Source organism: Saprolegnia diclina (assembly GCF_000281045.1).
Source record: "Saprolegnia diclina VS20 unplaced genomic scaffold supercont1.12, whole genome shotgun sequence".
NCBI lineage: Eukaryota > Oomycota > Saprolegniomycetes > Saprolegniales > Saprolegniaceae > Saprolegnia > Saprolegnia diclina.
In genome coordinates, this window is record NW_008246079.1 from 436,673 (window position 1) to 456,663 (window position 19,991).

Here is a 19,991-nt window from a genome sequence, read left to right on the forward strand (position 1 = left end):
CACTATGTCGTCGTCGTCTTGAGCGTTATCGCTGAAGGAGATCGAAATAGACAGGACTGCTGGCAAATGAAGTGGTAGCATGGGCAGCCATGCGTCTCGAGTCCTCCCAAAGAACCTCCTGCCCCACGGCACGAGCGGGCCGCAGCTCGTCGGCGCCAACAACCACAACAAGCGCCGGAAGGATGCCGTGTGGCAGTCGAGCATCCTCGCCTCGCTTTTTTGTGTCGAGCCGCCTCTGCAGCTCTCGGCCATGTCGCTCGACATTCTACTACCCGCGACCGGCGCTGCGATCGCGTCCGGGCTCGACAAGCTCCTTATCTACGACGGGTCGATCTCGGCCGACGTCCTCGGTGTTGGTGACGTTGCTTTCCACGTCCACCCGATCGTGAACCGTGATGCAGCGACCATCAGCACCGAAGACGCACCGTCGCTCGTGCAGTTTATTCATGATCAAAAGGACGTCCGGAGCTTTGTGACGGACGAGGTGCTCATCAGCTGCGTCCGAGACATGCGGTCGCAGATCAACTATCCCCACGAAGGTATTCTAGCCCTATCGATGGACATGTTGTGCACGATAACGTAGGCAACTTGTACATCCTCCGGTTTCTGATTCCAAAGGGCAGCCACATGGATGTTGTCGCCAAATCCGTGCTCGCAACCAACATTTCCGTGCAGGGCAAGGTCCGCGCACTCACCGTGTCGGTCGATGCAGAGTTGGCGCCTGGATCACGGACATCGAGCGCCAAGTGGCGCCCGGTGGCTTCTGTGCGGAGCTTTGGCCGGTCGATGCTTGACGAGCGCGTTGCGATCAGCGAAGACTGTGTCCGCATCATGCGCGCTAGCCCGTTTTTTGCAGACATTTCAAGCCGCGACCTCACGCAGCTCGCCGACCTCGGGACCATTTCGCTCGTGGACGCCAACGTGGTAGGACTCGCGTTCATGGTGCCATGGACGCCATGGACGAATTAGCGCCTCATGGCCGAAGGCGAACTTGGTGGACGAGAAATGTCCATTCTGTTGGCAGGAACCATCGCCGTTCAAAAGATGGACCCGGTTCGATCCCCCACTCGCAGTAATATTGGATTTAATTTTTCAAAATGATCGAGTAGGTTCAAGGGACGCTACGGACTGTTGCTGTGCTCCACAGCGGCGCGTGCATTGGCGAAACCTCGTTTCTCGTCCATATGCCCCGTACGGCAACGCTCGTGACCGAAGCCACGTGCATGCTCATCAGCCTCGACGGCAGCTCCTTTCTGCGCTTTCTCCAGAACTTTCCGCAAGTCCACCGGAAATTGCAAGGCATGCTCTGCGAACGGTTTGTGCAAAACATTGCCGCCCAAGGTGGCGTGCCGTTCTTTCGCGCGATTCCGTTTGAGCATCTTCTCGCGTGGGCCCAGCACTGCTACATTGAAGACGGCGTGCCCGCCTTCCAGAGTGTGTTACGTACGTCGTTTTCATTTCAGACATGTTGTCTGTGTTCTGTGGACACCTTGTCGACGATGCCTCTGCCATGTAGCGATCGTCGGCACGCCCAAGTTTAGCATCCTCCTCTCGGGCAGCGTCGAGCATTTGCAAAGCGGGACACAAAAGACACTTGTCTCGACGACTGGGTACTTTGGCTCGTTTGGTCACGTGCCCTTGCCGCAGGCTGGTCCCTGGGGCAGCGAAGCGAGTACGACGACGCCGTGCGTCTTTCTTTCTTGCGACCAAGTCGCCACGGACCGGGTATTTGATCGGTCAGCCATTGCGGCCATTCAGCTACGCCTGAGTCGACAAAAAATTGACGTTCTGCCGCTTCTCGACCTCCCAGACGCGCGCAAGGCGCTCCTCGAGTTTGCGGACGCTGAATTCAGCACCGAAAACCTCTTATTTATCCTCGCCGTGCAGCAGTTTAAGCTCTCGCCATCGCTCGAGCGCGCCATTAGCATCGGGAACGAGTACATTGATGATCGCGCGGCGCAGCAAGTGAACATTGAAGCCAAGATGCGCGAAGAAATTCTCTCGTCGCTGGCATTGCGCGTCCCAAGAAGCACCCGATCGTTGTTGCCGGTCCTTTTGCCGGCGTCACTGGCGACGCTCTTTGATAGCGCGTTTGACGAGATCTTGCGTCTCGTGCGCAAGGACACGCTACCGCGCTTCAAGAAGACGTCGCTGTTTGCGGACTTGCTCTCGGCGTACCCGCTCTTCCTGCACGAGTGTCGAAGCGCGCCGTCGCCGCCACCGCTCAATTCCAAACGTTCAGAAGTCAACAATGTTCACCGCCGCTTCGCTGCCATTTTGAACCAAGTGCGCGACGATCGACGAAGGCGCCGAAAACTGCGCTCGATCAACCACCGACCGTCGTTGCTTGTACGTCTTGGCCTTGGCGTGTTTTTTTTCAAACGTATGGCTCCTAGGAACCCCTTTTTGCGGCCGTTGCCCCCCATATGCCCCACGCCCCAACACTACCTCGGTAGTCCAACAAGAAATAGTCCTTAGTGTATAAACATCAACTTGAAAGACTTGGGTCTCCATTATCCTCGATCTCACCCCTTCACAGAGACCGGCGAACCAGACGCTGGTCCGTGTCGAGTTAGATCTGCTTGAACAACAAACATCCTGCCACACAAGTGTCGTAGCGAGGTATGATGTCGCTGCTGTCGCCAAAGACGATGTTGATGCCGCCCGGTTCAAAACTGTTACCGCAGGAACCCTACCCCGCGCTCACAAGGGCGGTTTGTATGGCCTCGAAAACGACTTGGGGTTTGTATGGTGATGTCGGCCCGGCTAAAGTTAGCAGCATCTCAGGTTCGTTTCCGAGCGACGATGGGCGGGACCTGCACGCGGATGGCGCTGAGCCAGCGACAAGACCTCTGGGGCTCGAGCCTCCTCTCGCCGCTCTTTGTGGAAGACGACATTGAGAGCCTCGGGACTTCGTCTGTGCCCCACACGGTGCTCCCGGGGTTCCCGATCATTTCCGCGCGTACGAAAATCGCGCTCTTGTACGACGGCAAGATCACAGCGGTCGTGCCGCAGCTCGGGTCCGTCTCGTTCAACGTGAGCGCGACGAGCAAGTACTCTGGTGTCCACATTTTTGCCAAGGGCAACCTGACCGTCTCGCGCTTCTTCAAGGACCGCAACCGGGCGCCGAACGCGTCGAGCCAATTCACGATCGACACGGAAGAGATGCTCGTGTCGACCAACGCGACGAAAGGATCGCACGAGTACCTCCTCCGCTTCTGCATGACCAAGACAAGCGGCAATGAAGTCGTCATCAAGTCGTATCGCGCAACGTCGATCCAAGTGCTCGAGCGAAGCAAATTGCTCGTGCTCGAAAAACCGTCGAATGCCCTCGCATCCAATGTCTACTACCTCGTCAACAACGTCCTCAACTCGGACTCGCTCACGCTGCTCCGGTCCGTCTCGTTCTTCTCCGACATTGCCGACGAAAAGCTCCTTCGATTGGCCGACCTCTCAACCATTAGCGTTCTCGCACCGGGGTAGTCCTTCGATCTCGGACGATATTGACCAACATACTAGATGCGTCGTCTTCCGGGAGAACGACGAAGAAGGCTCCGAGATGTTTATTACGCTCGCAGGCGCGCTCGAAGTGAGCTCCAACCAAAGCGGCCAGTCGATCGTGCTCGCGACACTGCACGCGGGCTCGTGCTTTGGCGAGATGGCCCTCATGACACGCGTGCCCCGCGCAGCGACGATCAAGGTGCTCGACCATGCCATGCTCCTCTCGATCGAGAGAGATTTCTTTCTCCAGTTCCTCGACGACAACCCCGAGGTCGGATTTCAAATATCAAGATATCAACTTGATATGTCTCATCACATCAACGATTAGGTGCAAAACAAGCTACGGCATTTGCTGCAGGAACGCTTCATGAAGAAGGCCCTGTCGTCCAACATTGTGCCCTTCTTCCAAGCGATTGAACTGGACCGGCTCGTCGAACTCTCGCACCACTTTCTCGTCGAGGACACGATTTGCTCGGGCGATATCATTCTGACGCCCGAGACGTACGACACCAAGTTTTGCATCATCATCTGCGGCACGGTCGAGGCGAGCGACGTGGCCGGCGAGTCCACAATGACGACCGTGCTCTCACCGGGGAGCTACTTTGGTACGTTTGCTCACTTCCCACACGCCTCGAACGTCCAACATACGGTCGTCGCCAAGACGCCGTGCGTCCTCTTCTCGTGCCCACGCGACGTGAGCACCCGCATCATTGGCACGTCGCCCGTCGCGTTGGCCGAGATTTACATTCGCTGGCTGCGCGACGCCGTCGAGCTCAAGCACGTCATGCAGCACCACAAGGCGCGCGACTTCTTCTTGGCGTTTTGCCGCGCCGAGTTTAGCGAAGAGAACGCGCTCTTCCTCATCGACCTCGACACGTACATGATGCTGACAAAGATGCTGCATATGCAATGACGCTGTAGGTACATGGGCATCCAGGCCATGGGCGCGCGGCGTGAGATGGCACAGTTCCTCTGCGAGACGTACATTAGCGAGACCGCGCCCAAGCAGGTCAATATTGACCACAATATGCGCGAGAGCATCATCAACCAAATCGCGTCGCTCGGCGTCCGCGGCGTGGAAGACGAAATGGAGGTCGAGCTCACGGTCTTTGAGCCGGCGCGGTACGAGATCACGCGGCTCGTGACCAAGGACAGCTTCCCGCGCTTCAAGCGCACCAAGTTCTTTACCGAGATGCTCGACGCGTTCGCTCCGTATTCGCATGCCCGCCACATCTCGCTCGCAGACGCGGTCAATCAGTTCAAGGAGAAGATCGTGCTGAGCCCGCGGGACGGCGCGCACGAGGGCGCGGGCGCGCTGTATGGGCGCTTTGAGAAGATCGTCGACACGGTCAACCTGCACAAGAACCGGCGGTCGACGCTCATGGGCGAGAGCCAGCCGATCGCGCGCGTGCGAAAATCCGTGTCCCGCATCCTCGCCGACCGGTGAAGGCAAGCGACCTGTACAGACCCACGTCGTATCGTATCAATGGCGTCAGCTGCTAGTTTATTAGACGAGGTGCAATAACGTTTTCAAACACGCTTCGAGGTTGCCTTGGGCCTCGCGCAGCTTGCGCTCAGCAATCGCGGTCGGAAGGTTCATCTCGGCCGCCAAGAACGCAACGTCGTCCTTGGCGATCTTGACAGCGGCGAGCTCCTTCTCATGCGCGAGGGCCTCCTGCTTTTCGGCTTCTTCGGTCGCCTTGAGCGTCGAGAGAAGGTGCTTCATCGTGTTGACGTCGATCGCTTTTTCGTTCTCGTCGTCGTTGCCATCGAGCTTCTTCATCGCGCTCGTCTCCTCGGCCTTGGTCTTGTCCGACTCCTGGGCCTCCTCTTCTTCATCGTCGTCTTCCTCGCGCTCCGCATGCAAGGCGTCGTTGGCCGCAGGCTTCTCGGCGGGCGGCGCGTCGGCCTTCTTGGCGCTGGCAGCTTTGCTCATGCTCGAATCGTAGTTTTGTGACCACCATACACAGACCCCAAATTTAACACCGTGTTTTAACGCGTGTTACACGGCGTTGTAGTGTATTATAACACACCATTTTCCCGGTTTAACGCCGCAGGCGTGGAACATAACATCCACTGCATGGTTTGTTAAGTACGCTTTCGAGCTCAAAAGATCGCGCGCACCCAAAAACACGCAACTTGAGAGCTTTAACGACGCATGACAAGACTCGAATAGGTGCATAGTTGCGTGTTATTAGACACATTAGTTGTTCAGGTACCTCTAAAGTACGCTACCTTTGCGACTTGAAAACTTGCAGGAGAAAGCGCACTTTAAAGGGTCGTCGAGCAACTCCCACAACATCCCGTATCTTGAAGCACACAGCATGGGGCAGACGGAATCGACGCTGGCTGCGCCGACGCGGGCAGCGACCAAGGCGGAACCGGCGGCTGACATGGGCGCGCCCATCGAGGACATGTCCTTGTCGAGCGCGATCTTGTTTGCGCGCAAGTTCACGCAGCGCCACCCGCTCTTTGCGTGGCGCCCGGACGAGCACGTCCTGCGCCGTATCGGGTCGCGGGCGCTCAAGCACTCGTTCCTGGTCGACTTTACCGACCTCTCGGGCGCGGCCAACGCATGTGTGCTTCTCTCGCTCGTGCCCACGCAGGCGAGTCTCTTGTGCCACCAGTCGGCTGGGCTCACAACGTACAAGCTCAAGTCGCTCCTCGTGGCGCTCAAGCACCCATACCTGCTGCCGACACTCGACGTGCATTACGCCAACGAGAAAGGGTCGTCCACCGAGGTCATGCAGCGGCCGGGCATTCTGGTCGCCCAGCCTTTTGTGTCGACGGGTAGCCTCAAGGACCTCGTGTTCCAGCGGGCCGACCCGCGCAGAGCGTACGAAGAAAAGTACGCCCCACGACACACGGGCGCCGGGCTTGCACGGCCGCAAGTCGCGCGCTACGGACGACAGATTCTGCTTGGCCTCGACGCGCTGCGGCAAAAGGGCATTATCTGCGAGCATCTGAAGCTTTCCAACATCATCCTCGACAACAACGTCGCCCGGTACATGCTACCTACGGACGCTACGAACTCATGTCGAGTGCACTAGCATTGCAGACATCTACAACACGGTGCTCGGCCTCGAGCGCGACGCGACTTGGCGGGCGTGGACGGTGCCGCTCGAAGGCGACGTCGATGTCGATCTGCTCCTCTTCGGCCACTGCCTCTACGAGATGGCGTGCGGCCAAGCGCTCGCAGCGACCGCGCCGACCGTAGACGATTTACTCGAGCTCCCGATCGAGATTGCCGACGTGCTCCGCGTCATCTTCCACGGCGAAGGCCCCGACGTGACGGTACACGCCTTGCTGAGCTTGCCTCTGTTCGCTTCGAGTAGTCTGAACGATACGCCGTTGCCGCCGGTAACCTCCGCGTGCAGCAACACGCAATGACCGTGGACCATGTAGCTGCGCTTGGACAGCCATATGAAGGCCCTTCTCAAAGCTAGCATGCGCATCAACCAGGCACGGCGCCACGCCTACCGCGTCCAGTACGAAGACGCAATGGCGCTCGAGGAGGCGCGCCGGTCAGCCGAAGCCAGCCACGACGAGAAGCGCAAGGGGCATCAGTTGCGCTCACGGGCTCTGAGCAAGTCCATGCGTCGATCGCAGTACCGTGCGAGCAGCGCGTCCCTCAAATACGCTCGCACGAGCTTGGACGACGACAACGACGATGCTGTGGCGCCCTGACTACACTATCGAGCACTAGTATGTATCCAGTCGTCGACTAAAAATCCGACTGTGTCTCTGTGCGCTGCGTGTGCCACGTCACATTGTGGCTGGTGCGAGAGATACGAGGTCGAGTACGTCGCACACACATGAAGAGCCTCTTCCATCTACCTCGGCCGCAGCGCTGTAGTTAGTCACTCTCAGCTAAGGTGGACTTGCAGTGGAAACCGGATACGATACATGTATCCGGATGCTTGCATGCACACAGGTTTCGGGGCTTCGGCAGCGGTCGGCAAGCGTAGGATGGACTACTACCGCGTGATGAACCTGACGCGGTACGCTGCTGAAGGAGACGTATGGCCGATTCCTCATGGCATGACGCAGCAATGCGACGCAGAAGGACATCAAGCGAGCGTACCTCAAGCTCGGTACGCACCCTTGTGCTACCTGGCGCTTCATTTGGTCTCATGGGGTGGCGTAGCCCGGCAGCTGCATCCTGACGTCAATGGCAACGACCTCGTGTGCAGCGTCGCCTTATGCTGCATTGGCGTGATCGAATGTGAATGCGTAGGAGAAGGCGGCGCTCTTCAAGAAGGTGAGCGAGGCCAACTCGGTGCTCTCGGACCCGGCCAAGCGCGCAGGTGCGTAGCGACGCCAACGACAATGGAATGTGTAGCATTCGTTGATGCTAGAATACGACAACCGCTTCTCGTACCGTGACCGCGGCGAGACGCACTACTCGCCGAAAGGCCAGACCAGCGCGCGGGCGTCTGCACCGTACGACGCTGCAACTTGCATCGACGACGCTAATCGGCGGTCTTAGACGCGGCAGCCATTACGGTATCAACGAAGACGTGTGGTATGCACACCACTATGGTGCCCACGCGCAGCGCACGAGCCGCTGGACGGGCAAGATCCACATGAACTACGGGTCGCACATTCCCGAAGAGATGTTTGAGCGCGAAATGGAGAGCATTCGACGGTCGATCCTAGCACATGGATGATGATGACCTCATGTGCTGAACTAGACGCGAAGCCACGAGCAAGATTCAGAACGGCTACATGCTGCGGCGAGAACTGCGGCTCAAGAAGCAAGCCGAGGAAGAAGCCGCCAAGCGAGCAAAGGCGCCGTCACAGACCGAGACCGACGGTTGTGTCATTTCGTAGCCAAAAGAATCGAGTCGTTGAACAATAGCGCGCTCGGGCTAGGGTCCATAGCCTAGCGTCCGGACGTTCTTGATGCTTGCGTGTGCGACCAAGAAGTCACGGAGCGTCCTTTGTCTTGGAGATTGCATCGACCGCATTCAGCACTTTGACCCCGCCATGGCATGCAGCTCGATACTATCGCATGGAGCATGGAGCGTTGCTGCTGACACCTCGCCAATTCCCCAGTGCAAGCAATGTGCCCAGGAGGTGCGAGGCTCAAGCCTCGGAGGTGTTGCTCCTTTCTTTTCTTTCCTATCGGCGTTGACCTCTACACCACGGAGTTCGTTCTTGGCCCACGCTTCACACTCTGCGAACCTGCCGGAGCGCGATCCAGAGCCGTGCAAAGCTATCGTTCAAAGCCTCAAGACTCTCGGCGGGATTGGTGACGCGTCGACGTCGACATGGTGTGAGTAGAGCCCATTTCGATGGCTAGTCGTCGAGCGTTGACCAACGAGATGCAGCGTGGTCCTACTGTCGCTTGCACTGCTTGAACATGTCGGTCGCTCCTCCACTGTCGTAAGAAGCGCTCTTCACTGCGAAGGCGTCTCTTCTGCGTTGACATTGCATAACTTTTGGAGGACAATTCTGTCTGCCATTGCATGGACACTATCTTATGGATGACATAAACGTAGATGTATGACTAGTCCGTGCATGCGGTTAGGGGTCGATCGGGCCCATGAGAACCGGGGCCCAGATCTGCTGCTGCTCGACGCGCCACGTGCACTTGTCCAAGACCACTGCGTACGGGTTGTTGTACGACGACGTGATGCCGTTGACCGTGAGGCAGTACTCGGGCGAGTGGCGTGGGCGCAGAAACACGACCTTGAACATCTTGGTGTCGTCGTACTCGACGAGCCACATTTGGTTGATGTTGGCGCGGTTGCACTCCCAGCCGTGCACGCGCAGCGTCGGCCCGTCCCACCACGCGTCGAGGCAGAGGAAGTTCTTGGGGTCCGGGTGCACGATCCACTCGCGGCGCGGAATGTTGTCGGGGTACGGCGGCCACCCGTCGCGCAGCCGCCAGTGGTGCGCCCCCCACCCAAACATGTATGGCGTCGTTGTGACCGTCTTGTCGGTCATTGAGAGCGCGTAGTTGAACTTGCTGTTGCCGCCGACGTTGGCGAAGCTCGGGCCGTTGACAAAAAAGTTGTATTCGTAGAAGACCGGACGGTCCTCGAGGTTGCTAATGTGCTTGAGCGCCGGCGACGTGGTCAGATACTGCGTATCGTTGTAGTCTGCGCGGAAGCGCGCGGCGAGTTGCTCGTAGAGCGGGTCGTAGGGAGCCGTGCGGTTGGCATTGGTCGTGTCGTTGAGAGGTGCCGCGGCGGCCGCGGCCACGAGCGAGAGGAGCGAGAGCAGCGTCTTGCGCATCGCTGCGAATTGCAAAGTGGTCATGGCGTGCGTCGTGCGCCGAGGAAGAAAAAAGGGACGTGGGTGCCAGCTGCGACGCAGTGCACCTCTCCACGGCATTGCGGTCCGGTAGCGAGAGGCTTTGCCACCACAACCATTGTAGATGCACCTCAGTGGTGGCAGAACGGTGGTGATGGCGTCGCCCCGAGCGCGAGCAGCATAGCAGGCGACAGCCAAGCATGCGCCAACTCGCCTCGGCGCACGGTCGTATGTCCATTGTACTACGGTACCCTGGTCATGATGCAGTGGGCTGATGCAGCTGCTGGTGCAGTGGGAAGATCGGCGCTGTCGCCACGTGGTATTATTTGGCGGTCACGGAACCGCAACTGTTAAGCAGCAAAGCCGTCGGTTCTATCATGTCGAGTGACCGAGATGGAGCCCGAGGAAGCCATACCGAGAGGCCAGCTCGTCGCGTCTTTTCAGCAGCTACGATGTACAAGTACCGTACTGCCTACGATGCCCACAGCTGCGCCAGCGTTGCTTGGGATTTGAAATGATCCAGCAACCGTGAACGCGCACCTGATGGATGGCGGCCGTGCATCGAGGCGTGCAGTTACTGTATCACCGCGTACCGTATTCGTTATCACAGCACATCGTTCGTGGTGCTTGCTCTTCGTCAATGATGCAGCCGCGTCTCGATGCTGCCGACTGTGGGGTATGCGATATATTCTACTCAGCCTGCCAGAGCTCCTGCCAGCCGCTTTGTATCGATCGCGAGGAAGAGTATCAAGCACTGCTTGATGGATTCGATGGTGCTGATGGCTGCGGTGAACGCTCGACGAGAGGTCTCACTCACAAGACGAATACTAGGCAGTCGTAACCGGCTACATGACAGCTTGTACATGGGTATGTGTCTGTCGAATGATGGACGACCTTTGCGGTGGCAGAAGGCTACTTGGACGGGGTAGGGTCAGCTAATGTATTTTAACCAATCACCAAACAGCATGCGCTTACCTCGGGTCGTCGGGCGCAAGGAGCTGCATGCGACCAAGTGGCTGCGCCTCCTCGAGGTGACGTACAAGGACCTCGCAGGCGTCGAGCGGGCGTACTCGGCCGTCGAGCGGACAACGCGCCCGCCCTGCGCCGACGCCGACGCCGTCGTGGTCCTCCCGCTGCTCGCCGCGCCGACCGGGCCTGTCGCCGTGCTCGTGCGGCAGTTCCGCCCGCCCCTGGGTACGGTCGCCCAACGCCGCATGGATCGATGGATAGCGACTATACATATGTAGACAAGTGGATCATTGAGCTGCCGGCGGGACTCATTGACGCCGGCGAGTCGGTCGCGACGACGGTCGAGCGCGAGATCAAGGAAGAGACAGGCTACAACGTCTCAGAGATCGTCTCGATCGGCCCCGTCATTGCCTCCGATCCAGGTACAATCCGGCACGAGGCGCCACGCCTCATGCAGCGTAGGCTTGACGAGCAGCAACTGCCGCTTCGTCGTGGCGCGCGTCACGTCGGACGGGCCGCCGTCGCAAGCGCTTGAACCGACCGAGATGATTCAAGTGCTGCAGGCGCCACTCGCGACGCTTCTCGAGACGCTCCACGACCGCGAGGCAACATACGGCGACGCGATCGACTCTCGGCTCTACAGCTTTGCCCTTGGCCAGCAGCTTCGCCTCTTCTAAGCGTGCGTCGGGACCACTCCAAGTGTCTCTACAAGTCGACCATGTCGGCGCAATATTGTCATTTACTTCTGTGACATTCGATGCTTGCACCTTAAATTAGCAACGACTAGACTCTGCCAACGCGGTCAAGACGTAGCGCAGAGGCCATTGATACGTTGGTGACGAGCATCGCGATGGCTCACCCTACGCACGTGCCATCGCTCTGCTCGTACCGCGTGCTGCGTCGCAAGCGGCGCGTGGCTGGCGGGCTCAACGTATTCTTCTTGATCTCACCAAAGATCCGCGGCGATATCTGCCGAAGCGACGGTGGCAGGAGCGACGGCAAGAGCGCGTAGATGCTCACGAGCACGTACGTGGGCTCGTCGGCGCTCGTGGTGTCTTGGGCGAGGACCTTGCGTGCGTGCGGCGCCGTCAGCAGCAGCGTCCCAAAGCCCATGCGCGCCTGCATACTGGGCTTGCAAAAGAGCCGGCTCCCAATGCGAATCGCGTCGGCCTCGTCCAGCGGGAGGCCCGAGCACCAGTGCGGGAGACCGCAGGCGCGCATGAATGCATTCTCCTTGGCCCACTCGGTGCGGAGACACCAGATCTGGCTGCGAAGATACGTGGCCAGCACCGCGTAGACGACGCTGGCGACGGCGCAACCGCCGACCGCCCAGACAATAAAGCCAAAGAGGTATGCCGTCGCGGTCTCGACACCGGTCGTGTCGTACGCTCCGCAGGCGCAGTCGTTGCCTCCAATGTGCATGAGCAAGACACCTGGCACGTCATAAAAGGTGTTGCTCAGGAGCTCGTGCGACCCGTGGATGTTGAGGATAATCGCAGGAATCGAAGCGTAGATGAACACGCTCGTGGAGACGGGAAGGATGCGATGGCGAAGAAGGCGTCGGGGACTCGGCAGGAACTGCAGAAGAACGACCAGCAAGTAGGCGCCAAACGCGAAAAAGATACCGAGCGAGAGGATCGAGAGCAGCCAGATTCGGCCGCCATTGTCGGTGCCATAGTAGATACGCGCCACGTCAACGTACAAGAGCGACGGGGCGCCCGAGAGCACGATGAGCAGCAGCAGCAGCTTGCGTCGCTCGAGGCTCGAGAGGATGTCATACGTCAGCACAGGCTTGTGGCGGAGTAGCCCGCGAAGGCCCTTGCTTGTGATGTACAGATCGGCGGCGATCCCGCCAAACGACGCGATCGCTGTCGCCGACTGCAACCAGAGGAGCTCCGCCGCGTTCGAGACGTTGTGGCCGCAGACCCAGCCGGGTACGATGGCCTTGCCCGAAGTTTCACCGACGCTGTAGCCCACTTGGTTGCGCACCAGCTGCGAAATGTCGATGATTTGCGAGACGCAGTGCGACTCGACAAAGTACCGGGACCCGAGCGGATACGAAAAGATGATCGAGTTGAGGCCATCGGGGGACGTCTGCGTCGCGCCGTCCAGCCCGACAAGGACACGGGTCGGGTTGGTAAGCACGACGTTGGCGGTGCCGTCGCTGTTGATATACGGCACACTCTCGCTCGCTGCGACGTCGGCAAAGATGGTCGCCAAGAAGGCGCCGTCCGGGAAGATACTGTCGACAACCGCGGCTTCGACCATGACCATACCGAGCACCGACTGCTGCTGCGTTGGCTTGCACGCTGGGTACGAGCTGCGGCCGACGAGCAAGTGCAGCTCGGCGGATTGCGTCTCGTCCAAGCACCCAACGAGACACGTCGTGACAAAGTACACGTCTTGTGAAGGCACTTGGAGCGTCCGCGCCAGTTGAAGGCCGAGCGCCGACCACGCGTCGTCCGTGTTGAGCACGGCGCGCTCGTCGTCTGTGCACGAGTGGGGCACAAACCCTTGCGCATTTACGAGACACGACTGCTCGAACGGCCGCCAGTAGTTGGCATCGGTCTGGTAGTTGAACTGGACCACGCGCCGGTCAAACATACCTTGGACGAGCAGCACGAGCATCGTAATCAGCGACAACAAGAGGACGCTGGCCGCGACAAGGTTGGAGGCGATGCGGAGCCAGACACGCTTGGCGCCCGCGCTCTTCTTCTGCGTACCGGACGGTGTTGCGTGGCTATGGTGGTGCCCGCCCGTGAGGAGACCCGAGAGGCCAAAGCCCGAGAAGCGGTGCGAGACGATGCTGCTGCTCGACGACGCGACCATGCTGCCGTCCTTTCTAAATGGCAATACCTCGAGCTATTTTGAGTCGCACCGTTCTTTCCAGCGTGGACGAGGTTAGGTTTAAGCGGTGAAGACAGCTCCTCTGGCTCAATTAATAGAGCGTCAGGCTCCTAATCTAAAGGCTCATGCGATGATGGTATACGTCTTCTCAGAGCTATTTGACACCTCAAACACGGCTAGCTCCGTGCCTAGCTCGACTTCTTAAGGCTCGCACGTCAAGAAGCTTGCACGGGAAGCATACACCGTGTCAACGTCCTCGACGACATGCGCAGTTGTTCAACAAGATAAAGGTACATCGACTAAGCATCGTCGTCGGACGTGATCTCTTCGATCACCGCGTTGGCCGAGATGACCTTCATGCGGAGCGACTCGTGGCACTCGGTGTCCAGATACACGGTCGAGAGGACACGCAGGTCCATGACCACGTCGCCTACGCCACCAACATCAGCTTGGGATACGAGAATGCTGCGATACAGTACCGATGATGGCGGGCGCCCAGAACCCAAGGGCGTCCGTGACACGTTGGTGCCCGTCTTCAATCTTCCACGCGCCGAGGAGGTGGTGCGTCGATGCGTTCTGGAGCACGACCCACATGTGGTCGCGCCGGTACACGTGGTTCTTGCTCTTCTTGTCGTAGAGCGTCCCCGCGGCCGGCGCGAGTGCACCAGCCACCACGTGCAATCGCTCGAGCTGGAGGTGCAGCGTGACCCAGTCGCGCGGGAAGACGTCCGTCTCGTCGTCCACACGCAGCGCGACGTTGCTGAGCTTGAGCGCCGGCACCTTGACCAAAAATATAAGACATTTAATCGAGGCAAGAACATCGACAAACCTTGCCGCCTGTCGTGAGACGCTGACGCTGGGCGGCAATGGCCGCCGCATCGACCGTCAAGCTGCCTTGGGCAAGCGCGGGCAGGAGACGCAGCGCCGTCACCACGGTAGTCGCATCCGACTTCTTCTCAGCCGCCACTTTGATAGAGAATTCGACAAACACCTACCCCTCGTTGAGACATGAAACGTGCAGAGCAAGCAGCTACCTCGACCAAGTAGGGGAGCTGCAGCACAATGTCCGTGATACGCGCGTGCACTAGCGTACAGTGAGATAGGTGCGTAGGGTGCAGGGACCGTACAGGCGCAGGGCACGGTGAGCTCAAGCTCCTTGGCCTTGCGCTCGTTTAAGAAATAGTAGAGGGCCACCATGTCACGCTTGACGTGGTCTTGGTCGATGCGCGAGATATCCCGGTGCTCGAGCGTCGAGATGACTTGGTTGGATTCGAGCAGATCCAGAAACGCGACGACCTCAGCGTCCATCTCGTACAACGATCCGCCGCCGCCACAGCAGTCCTACGCATAAGATACGATAAGACTCGGAATCGATGAGCGTGGAGACTTGTACCCCACCAGCCTTCTCGGCGAGCGGCTGCTTGACTTCGCGGATGCAGCGGTTGAGGATCTCGAACGCCGACATCTTGTCGTGCCAGCCTGCCATGAGCCGCTCGACGTTCTCCATGTGCACTTCGGGCTTGTACTTGTCGCCGCTGAGCATTGCAATCGCGACGCCGAGAAGCGCCATGCTGCCGTAGACAAGCGCGATGATCGTCATACCGGCCTGGCCGCTCATCTGCATACAGGTACCTATGAGATGCGAGCGATGATGGGAGATGGCATCGTACCGCCTTGAAGTCGATCAAGTGAAAGGATGGGCCATCCGGGTGGCCAAACTTCTTGAAGTTCTTGATGGAGACGGGGTCCGTGAGCGCTTCGTACGCCTTGGCGATGAGCGCAAACTTGGACGCGGCGAGCGAGTCGCCAAGTTGCTTGTCCGGGTGGCTACATCGTGGACATGAGTCCATAGCCAGTTTCCTGCGCAAGTACATACAATTGCTTGCTCAGCGCGCGGTACGCCTTGCGAATCGTCTTCTTGGTCGAGTACTCGCGGACGCCAAGGATCTCGTACGGATCGAACGTCGGGACGCTGCTCGCGGCAATCACGCGGTAGAGCTCGGCGATCAACACGTACGAGACGAGAAGGCAGAGCAGGTGCAGCGCAAAGTACTTGGTCCAGCAGCCGCGCGGGTCCTTGACGAGGCGCCGGAGCACGAAGAAGGTCGCGGGCACGACGTACAGCGAGACGAGCACGAGCGTGAACGTGAGCTCCTCGGGCGACATTTTGAACAGTGCCAGGCGCGGGGTGGCAGACCGTTTGGCCATTGGTTGAAACATCCATCGAACTTTCTTTTTTACCCAATGGCATGCGCGCATGGACGTTCGATTCGATGCTTTTGACCAATCATGCTGCGATTGCGGTGCCAGCAGTCGCACTGTGATTGGGCGATGGGAGGCCGTGCCACGTCATGGCCCTAGGCTGGACGCACGCAACAAGCCGCGACGGCAACTTCGCACATAGGACCCAGCGATACCAACCATCCAAAGACTGTACATGCCTGTCCTCAGCCACCTCGTTCTAGTACGTAGCTCTGTCGATAATGAACCACAACTGGAACCTACCCCGGGGCACACGAGGCCGCAAGAAGGCAGTTGTAAACAGTGTCGTTTCCATCCACCGGTTTACTAGTGATGGACAATAGTGTCAACCAACGCACGTGCCCCGGCTATACTTGAACGTTTTCGCGCGCTGGAGCCGCTTCTTGGTCGGCGCCGTAAGTACGTTCTTGACGATTTCGCTTTGCACCATCGGCATGTACAGCCGGAGGTACCGCGGTAGAATGCCCCACACCAGGTCGTAGACGCTGACAAGGTAAAACACTTCTTCCGGTGCCGTGTCGACGACTTTGGCCTCCTTGGCGACGAGGATGCGGCGCATCTCGGGCGCAATGACGACGGCGGCGAGGCCCATGCGGGCTTGCATGCTCGGCTTGCAGAAGAGCTTATTGCCAATCTTGATGGCATCGGCTTGGTCCAACGGGAGCCCCGTAAACCAGTAGGGCATGGCCGATTGCGATAAGAACTCATTGTTTTTTGTCCATGTCGTGTCGAGCACACATTTCTTCTGGAAAAATTGGAGCTTGGCCATCGCGTAGACAATGCTCATGAGAAAGCAGGTGCATACCGCAATGACAATGTTCCCAAGGGTGAGCGACGTCGCCGACGCGATGCTGTTGGCGTCGTAGGCGCCGCAGCCACAGACCCGCCCCGAGACGTTCATGCCCAGGAGCGACGTCGCCGCAAAGAATGACGCGTGCAAGTCCTCGTACGAGCCATAGACACTGGCTGAAATCGACGGAATCGCACCGTAGATAAAGACCGCAGGCGACCACGGCGCGAGCTTGTGCCGAATGGAAGGCGGGCTTGGCACAAACTGAAGCCCCAAGAAGAGGAGGAGTGCAAACCACGCGACAAAGATGCCCAGCGTGAGGATCGAGAGCAGCCAGAGCCAGTCGTCGATCGGTCGCCCGGCGTAAATACGAGCAATGTCAAAGAAGAGAAGGCCGGGAAACGCGCTAATCGCACCGATAAACAAAAGGCCTTTGCGCCGCTCGACGCCCGTGAGGATGTCGTACGTCAGAACTGGCTTGTGCTGCAACACGCCCTTGAGACCCTCAAACGTCATGAGCATGTCGCCGCCGAGCCCAACGATTGTGATGATGACCAGAACGGCGTGGACGACCTCGAGCTCGATCGACTCGGAGACCACGTGCCCACACGCTTTCCCGGTAACCACTGCCTTCTTTGACTCACGACCGGTGCTCCAGCCGCGCTGACTGCCCACCTCGTCGCTAATGTCGACGATCTGGGCAACGCACGACGCGCGGATCGAGTACCGGGGCCCGAGCGGGTGCGACTTGATGATAGCATTTGCTCCCTCCGGGTAGCGTTGCGCGCTGCCGTCACGCCCAATCAGAACACGCTCAACGTCACGGATGATCCGGGTGGTCGAGCTGTCGTCGCTGTCGACATAAGTTGTCGTCGTGTTCATGTGTGTATCGGCAAAGACGGTTAGTAGGTAAGCGCCGTTGGGATAGACATCGTCGACAACCGTCCCTTCCAGTAAAATCATCCCCGCGATCGACTGACTGCCCTGTTGTGGGTTGCACTCTGGGTAGACATCGTAGCCCACGAGCATCTGGAGGGACGCGGGTGTCGAGTCGTTTGCGTCCGACGAGCATCCGACCATGCACGTGGTGACCTTCCATTTGGCTTGCGGTGGCACTTGAAGCACGTGCGCAAGCTGATTGCCGGTGGCGGCCCACGCGGCGGGCGTCGCAAGCAAGCTCGACTCGACGGACGAGCACGAGTGGGGGGCAAAGCCCTCGGAGGTGAGAAGACACGACTGCGCAAGCGGCCGCCACGCGTCGTTCTGAAAGTGGTACGTGAGGTTGCTGCGACGAAAAGCGCCGAGGGCGCTGAGGATGAACATGGAAGAGAGCGACCCGTAGATGGCCGCAACGACGACGAGGTTGGCGATGATGCGCATCCAGACGCGCATGCTATCGCGTTTGATGGCGTCGTACTTGCGCGTGGACGAGCTAAACGCACTACCCATGTTGGAGATGCTCAAGGCGGCGCTCGAGAGCGTCGACTGCAGCGTCATGGTGGTGCAAAGTGGCAGAATTGCTGTCCTTTCCAGGAGCCAAGCTATACTTATCGTTGTGAAACGACATGTGACCAACTGCTTGGACAAGCCGTCGTCGCATGATGGACGTTGGTCGAAAAGACAGCGGGTGATGGGTCTCGAAGCGGGACGTACTCGAGAGCTGCTGTTTGCACGAGATTGACGCGTGGAACACACACTGCAGCTATCACATCATCCGATTACAAGATAAGTTCTTAGCCAACACACGTGCCACGACCATATACATACGAGGTGGCGCGGAGCGTGTAAAGACATTGTGTGCAATGTGCCGATGATCTTGGGAGGTACGGGCGACACCAGCGCGGCAAGATGGCCGGCACGAAGTCGTAGAGGATGTCCGGACGATCGATGCGAATCCTGCAAAGCCAACTCAACCGAGGACTGGAGGTGAATTCAACTGGACTATTGGTGGTTCTCCGATCCAGTCGCAGAATAGGGTAGCCATACGACGCCGAGGTCCTTTGCGGTCTGTCCATGACCATCGACATAAGCAACCATGTCGGACAGCCTCTCGGACAAGAAGGCCACAGCTGGACCTTGACCGTTCATCGCAGCGACGTGAAGTACTGTTTGACCTGTCGATGTCGTCGCTCTCGCGTTGGCTTTGTGCTGGAGAAGACACGATAGCACTGGGATGTTGCCGCTGTGGGCGGCGCAGTGGAGCGCGGTGCGGCCATAATGGTCGGTGGCCTCGAGGTCTGCGCCGTGGGCCAATAGCATCGAGATGACACTCGAGCTCGCGCCGCCGAGCGCCGCGAAGTGAAGTGGCCGGCGCTTGAAGAGTCTCCGCTCGACGGCATTAGCATCAGCCCCGTGGGCGAGCAGCCACGCGACGGCGTCGGGCTGAGCCCGGTCGCACGCCCAATGTAGCGCCGTGAGCTTGTACTGGTCCAGCGAATCGACGGGCGTTGACGCCAGCGCGCTCTCTAAGACTGCCACGTCATTCTCGCGGGCGGCGTCGTGGAGCGGGTGCTCCGCTGTCTCGGTGTGCAGCGCGTCCATCCTGTGTTTCGTTTTCGGAAAACGGTATATTGCGCAAATGACGGAAATAAAAGGGTATATTGAGCCCAATACGGGAAGATGATGAAAAATACGGAAATAGCACAAAATATACCGTTTCTTGACGATGACGTGGCAATGCGCCGAGCTCAGCATACGCATGAACCGCGCGAGTGCTCATACGAGGTGCATCGATCCAAGCGCTTCTTGGAGGGTGGCTTGAGCTCGTTCTTGACCACGTCGCCGTATATCTTGGGCGTAAAGACGCAGGCTGGCGCCGTTGCGAGAAGCAGGTCGTAGATACTTATGAGATGCAGGGTTCTTTCGTCGGCCTTGGGCTTTGCAGTTGCCGTCTGCTGTGGCGTGACGCTTGCAAATCCAAGGAGGGCTTGCATGCTGGGCTTGCAAAAGAGACGATTGCCGATGCGAATGGCCTCGTGGCGGCCGAGCGGTAAGCTTGTAAACCAGCGGGGGAGGCCGCAGGAATGGAGGAACGTGCTGCCTGTCGCCCACTGCGCATCCACGAGCCAGCGATGCTGAAAGATGTAGAGCTTGCCACCTGCCACGCCAACGCCGAGTCCAAGACAACTGACCAACGCGGGGACAATCCACGGCAGCAAGTAGCTGGCCGCGGGCTCGACACCCGTCGTCTCGTACGCCGCGCACGGGTACGCCGTCCCGTTCAAATGCATGACGATCGTCGGTGCGCCCGCGTAAAAGAGGTTAGAGAGAATCTGCCACGACCCGTTGATGCTCAAGGCGATCGCGGGTATCGCCGTGTAGAGGAAGGTCGCGACCGAGACGGGCAAGAGGCGGTACCGCA

At 58.9% G+C, this 19,991-nt stretch overlaps 12 protein-coding genes across 12 annotated transcripts; 5 read left to right on the top strand and 7 right to left on the bottom strand.

Moving 5' to 3' along the window:
• Positions 1–72: 72 nt before the first annotated feature.
• On the top strand, positions 73–2,518 carry SDRG_04834 (hypothetical protein). The gene is made up of 6 exons (XM_008610521.1): positions 73–539; positions 584–924; positions 970–1,053; positions 1,110–1,443; positions 1,517–2,349; positions 2,397–2,518. Exons 1-6 carry the CDS (start codon positions 80–82, stop codon positions 2,454–2,456), a joined length of 2,112 nt encoding a protein of 703 aa, XP_008608743.1. The 5' UTR covers positions 73–79; the 3' UTR covers positions 2,457–2,518.
• Positions 2,519–2,786: 268 nt separating this feature from the next.
• SDRG_04835 (hypothetical protein) lies at positions 2,787–5,094 on the top strand. The gene is made up of 4 exons (XM_008610522.1): positions 2,787–3,479; positions 3,520–3,772; positions 3,830–4,377; positions 4,423–5,094. The coding sequence occupies exons 1-4, from the start codon at positions 2,806–2,808 to the stop codon at positions 4,946–4,948; spliced, it is 2,001 nt and encodes a 666-aa protein (XP_008608744.1). The 5' UTR covers positions 2,787–2,805; the 3' UTR covers positions 4,949–5,094.
• Positions 4,978–5,457, bottom strand: SDRG_04836 (hypothetical protein). Its single transcript, XM_008610523.1, has one exon. The coding sequence runs from the start codon at positions 5,435–5,437 to the stop codon at positions 5,009–5,011; it is 429 nt and encodes a 142-aa protein (XP_008608745.1). The 5' UTR covers positions 5,438–5,457; the 3' UTR covers positions 4,978–5,008.
• A 353-nt stretch (positions 5,458–5,810) lies between these two features.
• SDRG_04837 (SLOB protein kinase) lies at positions 5,811–7,250 on the top strand. The gene is made up of 3 exons (XM_008610524.1): positions 5,811–6,505; positions 6,552–6,861; positions 6,907–7,250. Exons 1-3 carry the CDS (start codon positions 5,826–5,828, stop codon positions 7,186–7,188), a joined length of 1,272 nt encoding a protein of 423 aa, XP_008608746.1. The 5' UTR covers positions 5,811–5,825; the 3' UTR covers positions 7,189–7,250.
• A 170-nt stretch (positions 7,251–7,420) lies between these two features.
• SDRG_04838 (hypothetical protein) lies at positions 7,421–8,462 on the top strand. Its single transcript, XM_008610525.1, has 7 exons — positions 7,421–7,502; positions 7,552–7,595; positions 7,649–7,686; positions 7,739–7,808; positions 7,860–7,944; positions 7,991–8,149; positions 8,196–8,462. Exons 1-7 carry the CDS (start codon positions 7,426–7,428, stop codon positions 8,332–8,334), a joined length of 612 nt encoding a protein of 203 aa, XP_008608747.1. The 5' UTR covers positions 7,421–7,425; the 3' UTR covers positions 8,335–8,462.
• Positions 8,463–8,947: 485 nt separating this feature from the next.
• Positions 8,948–9,786, bottom strand: SDRG_04839 (hypothetical protein). The gene has a single exon (XM_008610526.1). It carries the CDS (start codon positions 9,766–9,768, stop codon positions 9,031–9,033), a length of 738 nt encoding a protein of 245 aa, XP_008608748.1. The 5' UTR covers positions 9,769–9,786; the 3' UTR covers positions 8,948–9,030.
• Positions 9,787–10,680: 894 nt separating this feature from the next.
• Positions 10,681–11,498, top strand: SDRG_04840 (hypothetical protein). Its single transcript, XM_008610527.1, has 3 exons — positions 10,681–10,956; positions 11,010–11,153; positions 11,194–11,498. Exons 1-3 carry the CDS (start codon positions 10,701–10,703, stop codon positions 11,406–11,408), a joined length of 615 nt encoding a protein of 204 aa, XP_008608749.1. The 5' UTR covers positions 10,681–10,700; the 3' UTR covers positions 11,409–11,498.
• On the bottom strand, positions 11,443–13,591 carry SDRG_04841 (hypothetical protein). The gene has a single exon (XM_008610528.1). The coding sequence runs from the start codon at positions 13,558–13,560 to the stop codon at positions 11,587–11,589; it is 1,974 nt and encodes a 657-aa protein (XP_008608750.1). The 5' UTR covers positions 13,561–13,591; the 3' UTR covers positions 11,443–11,586.
• A 45-nt stretch (positions 13,592–13,636) lies between these two features.
• SDRG_04842 (hypothetical protein) lies at positions 13,637–15,807 on the bottom strand. Its single transcript, XM_008610529.1, has 8 exons — positions 15,455–15,807; positions 15,249–15,405; positions 14,972–15,196; positions 14,706–14,919; positions 14,613–14,662; positions 14,408–14,569; positions 14,058–14,358; positions 13,637–14,008 (listed from the first exon to the last, which is right to left on the bottom strand). The coding sequence occupies exons 1-8, from the start codon at positions 15,796–15,798 to the stop codon at positions 13,878–13,880; spliced, it is 1,584 nt and encodes a 527-aa protein (XP_008608751.1). The 5' UTR covers positions 15,799–15,807; the 3' UTR covers positions 13,637–13,877.
• Positions 15,808–16,084: 277 nt separating this feature from the next.
• On the bottom strand, positions 16,085–18,171 carry SDRG_04843 (hypothetical protein). Its single transcript, XM_008610530.1, has one exon. The coding sequence runs from the start codon at positions 18,125–18,127 to the stop codon at positions 16,166–16,168; it is 1,962 nt and encodes a 653-aa protein (XP_008608752.1). The 5' UTR covers positions 18,128–18,171; the 3' UTR covers positions 16,085–16,165.
• A 156-nt stretch (positions 18,172–18,327) lies between these two features.
• On the bottom strand, positions 18,328–19,197 carry SDRG_04844 (hypothetical protein). The gene has a single exon (XM_008610531.1). The coding sequence runs from the start codon at positions 19,169–19,171 to the stop codon at positions 18,572–18,574; it is 600 nt and encodes a 199-aa protein (XP_008608753.1). The 5' UTR covers positions 19,172–19,197; the 3' UTR covers positions 18,328–18,571.
• Positions 19,198–19,203: 6 nt separating this feature from the next.
• SDRG_04845 (hypothetical protein) lies at positions 19,204–19,987 on the bottom strand. Its single transcript, XM_008610532.1, has one exon. The coding sequence runs from the start codon at positions 19,858–19,860 to the stop codon at positions 19,318–19,320; it is 543 nt and encodes a 180-aa protein (XP_008608754.1). The 5' UTR covers positions 19,861–19,987; the 3' UTR covers positions 19,204–19,317.
• Positions 19,988–19,991: the final 4 nt, after the last annotated feature.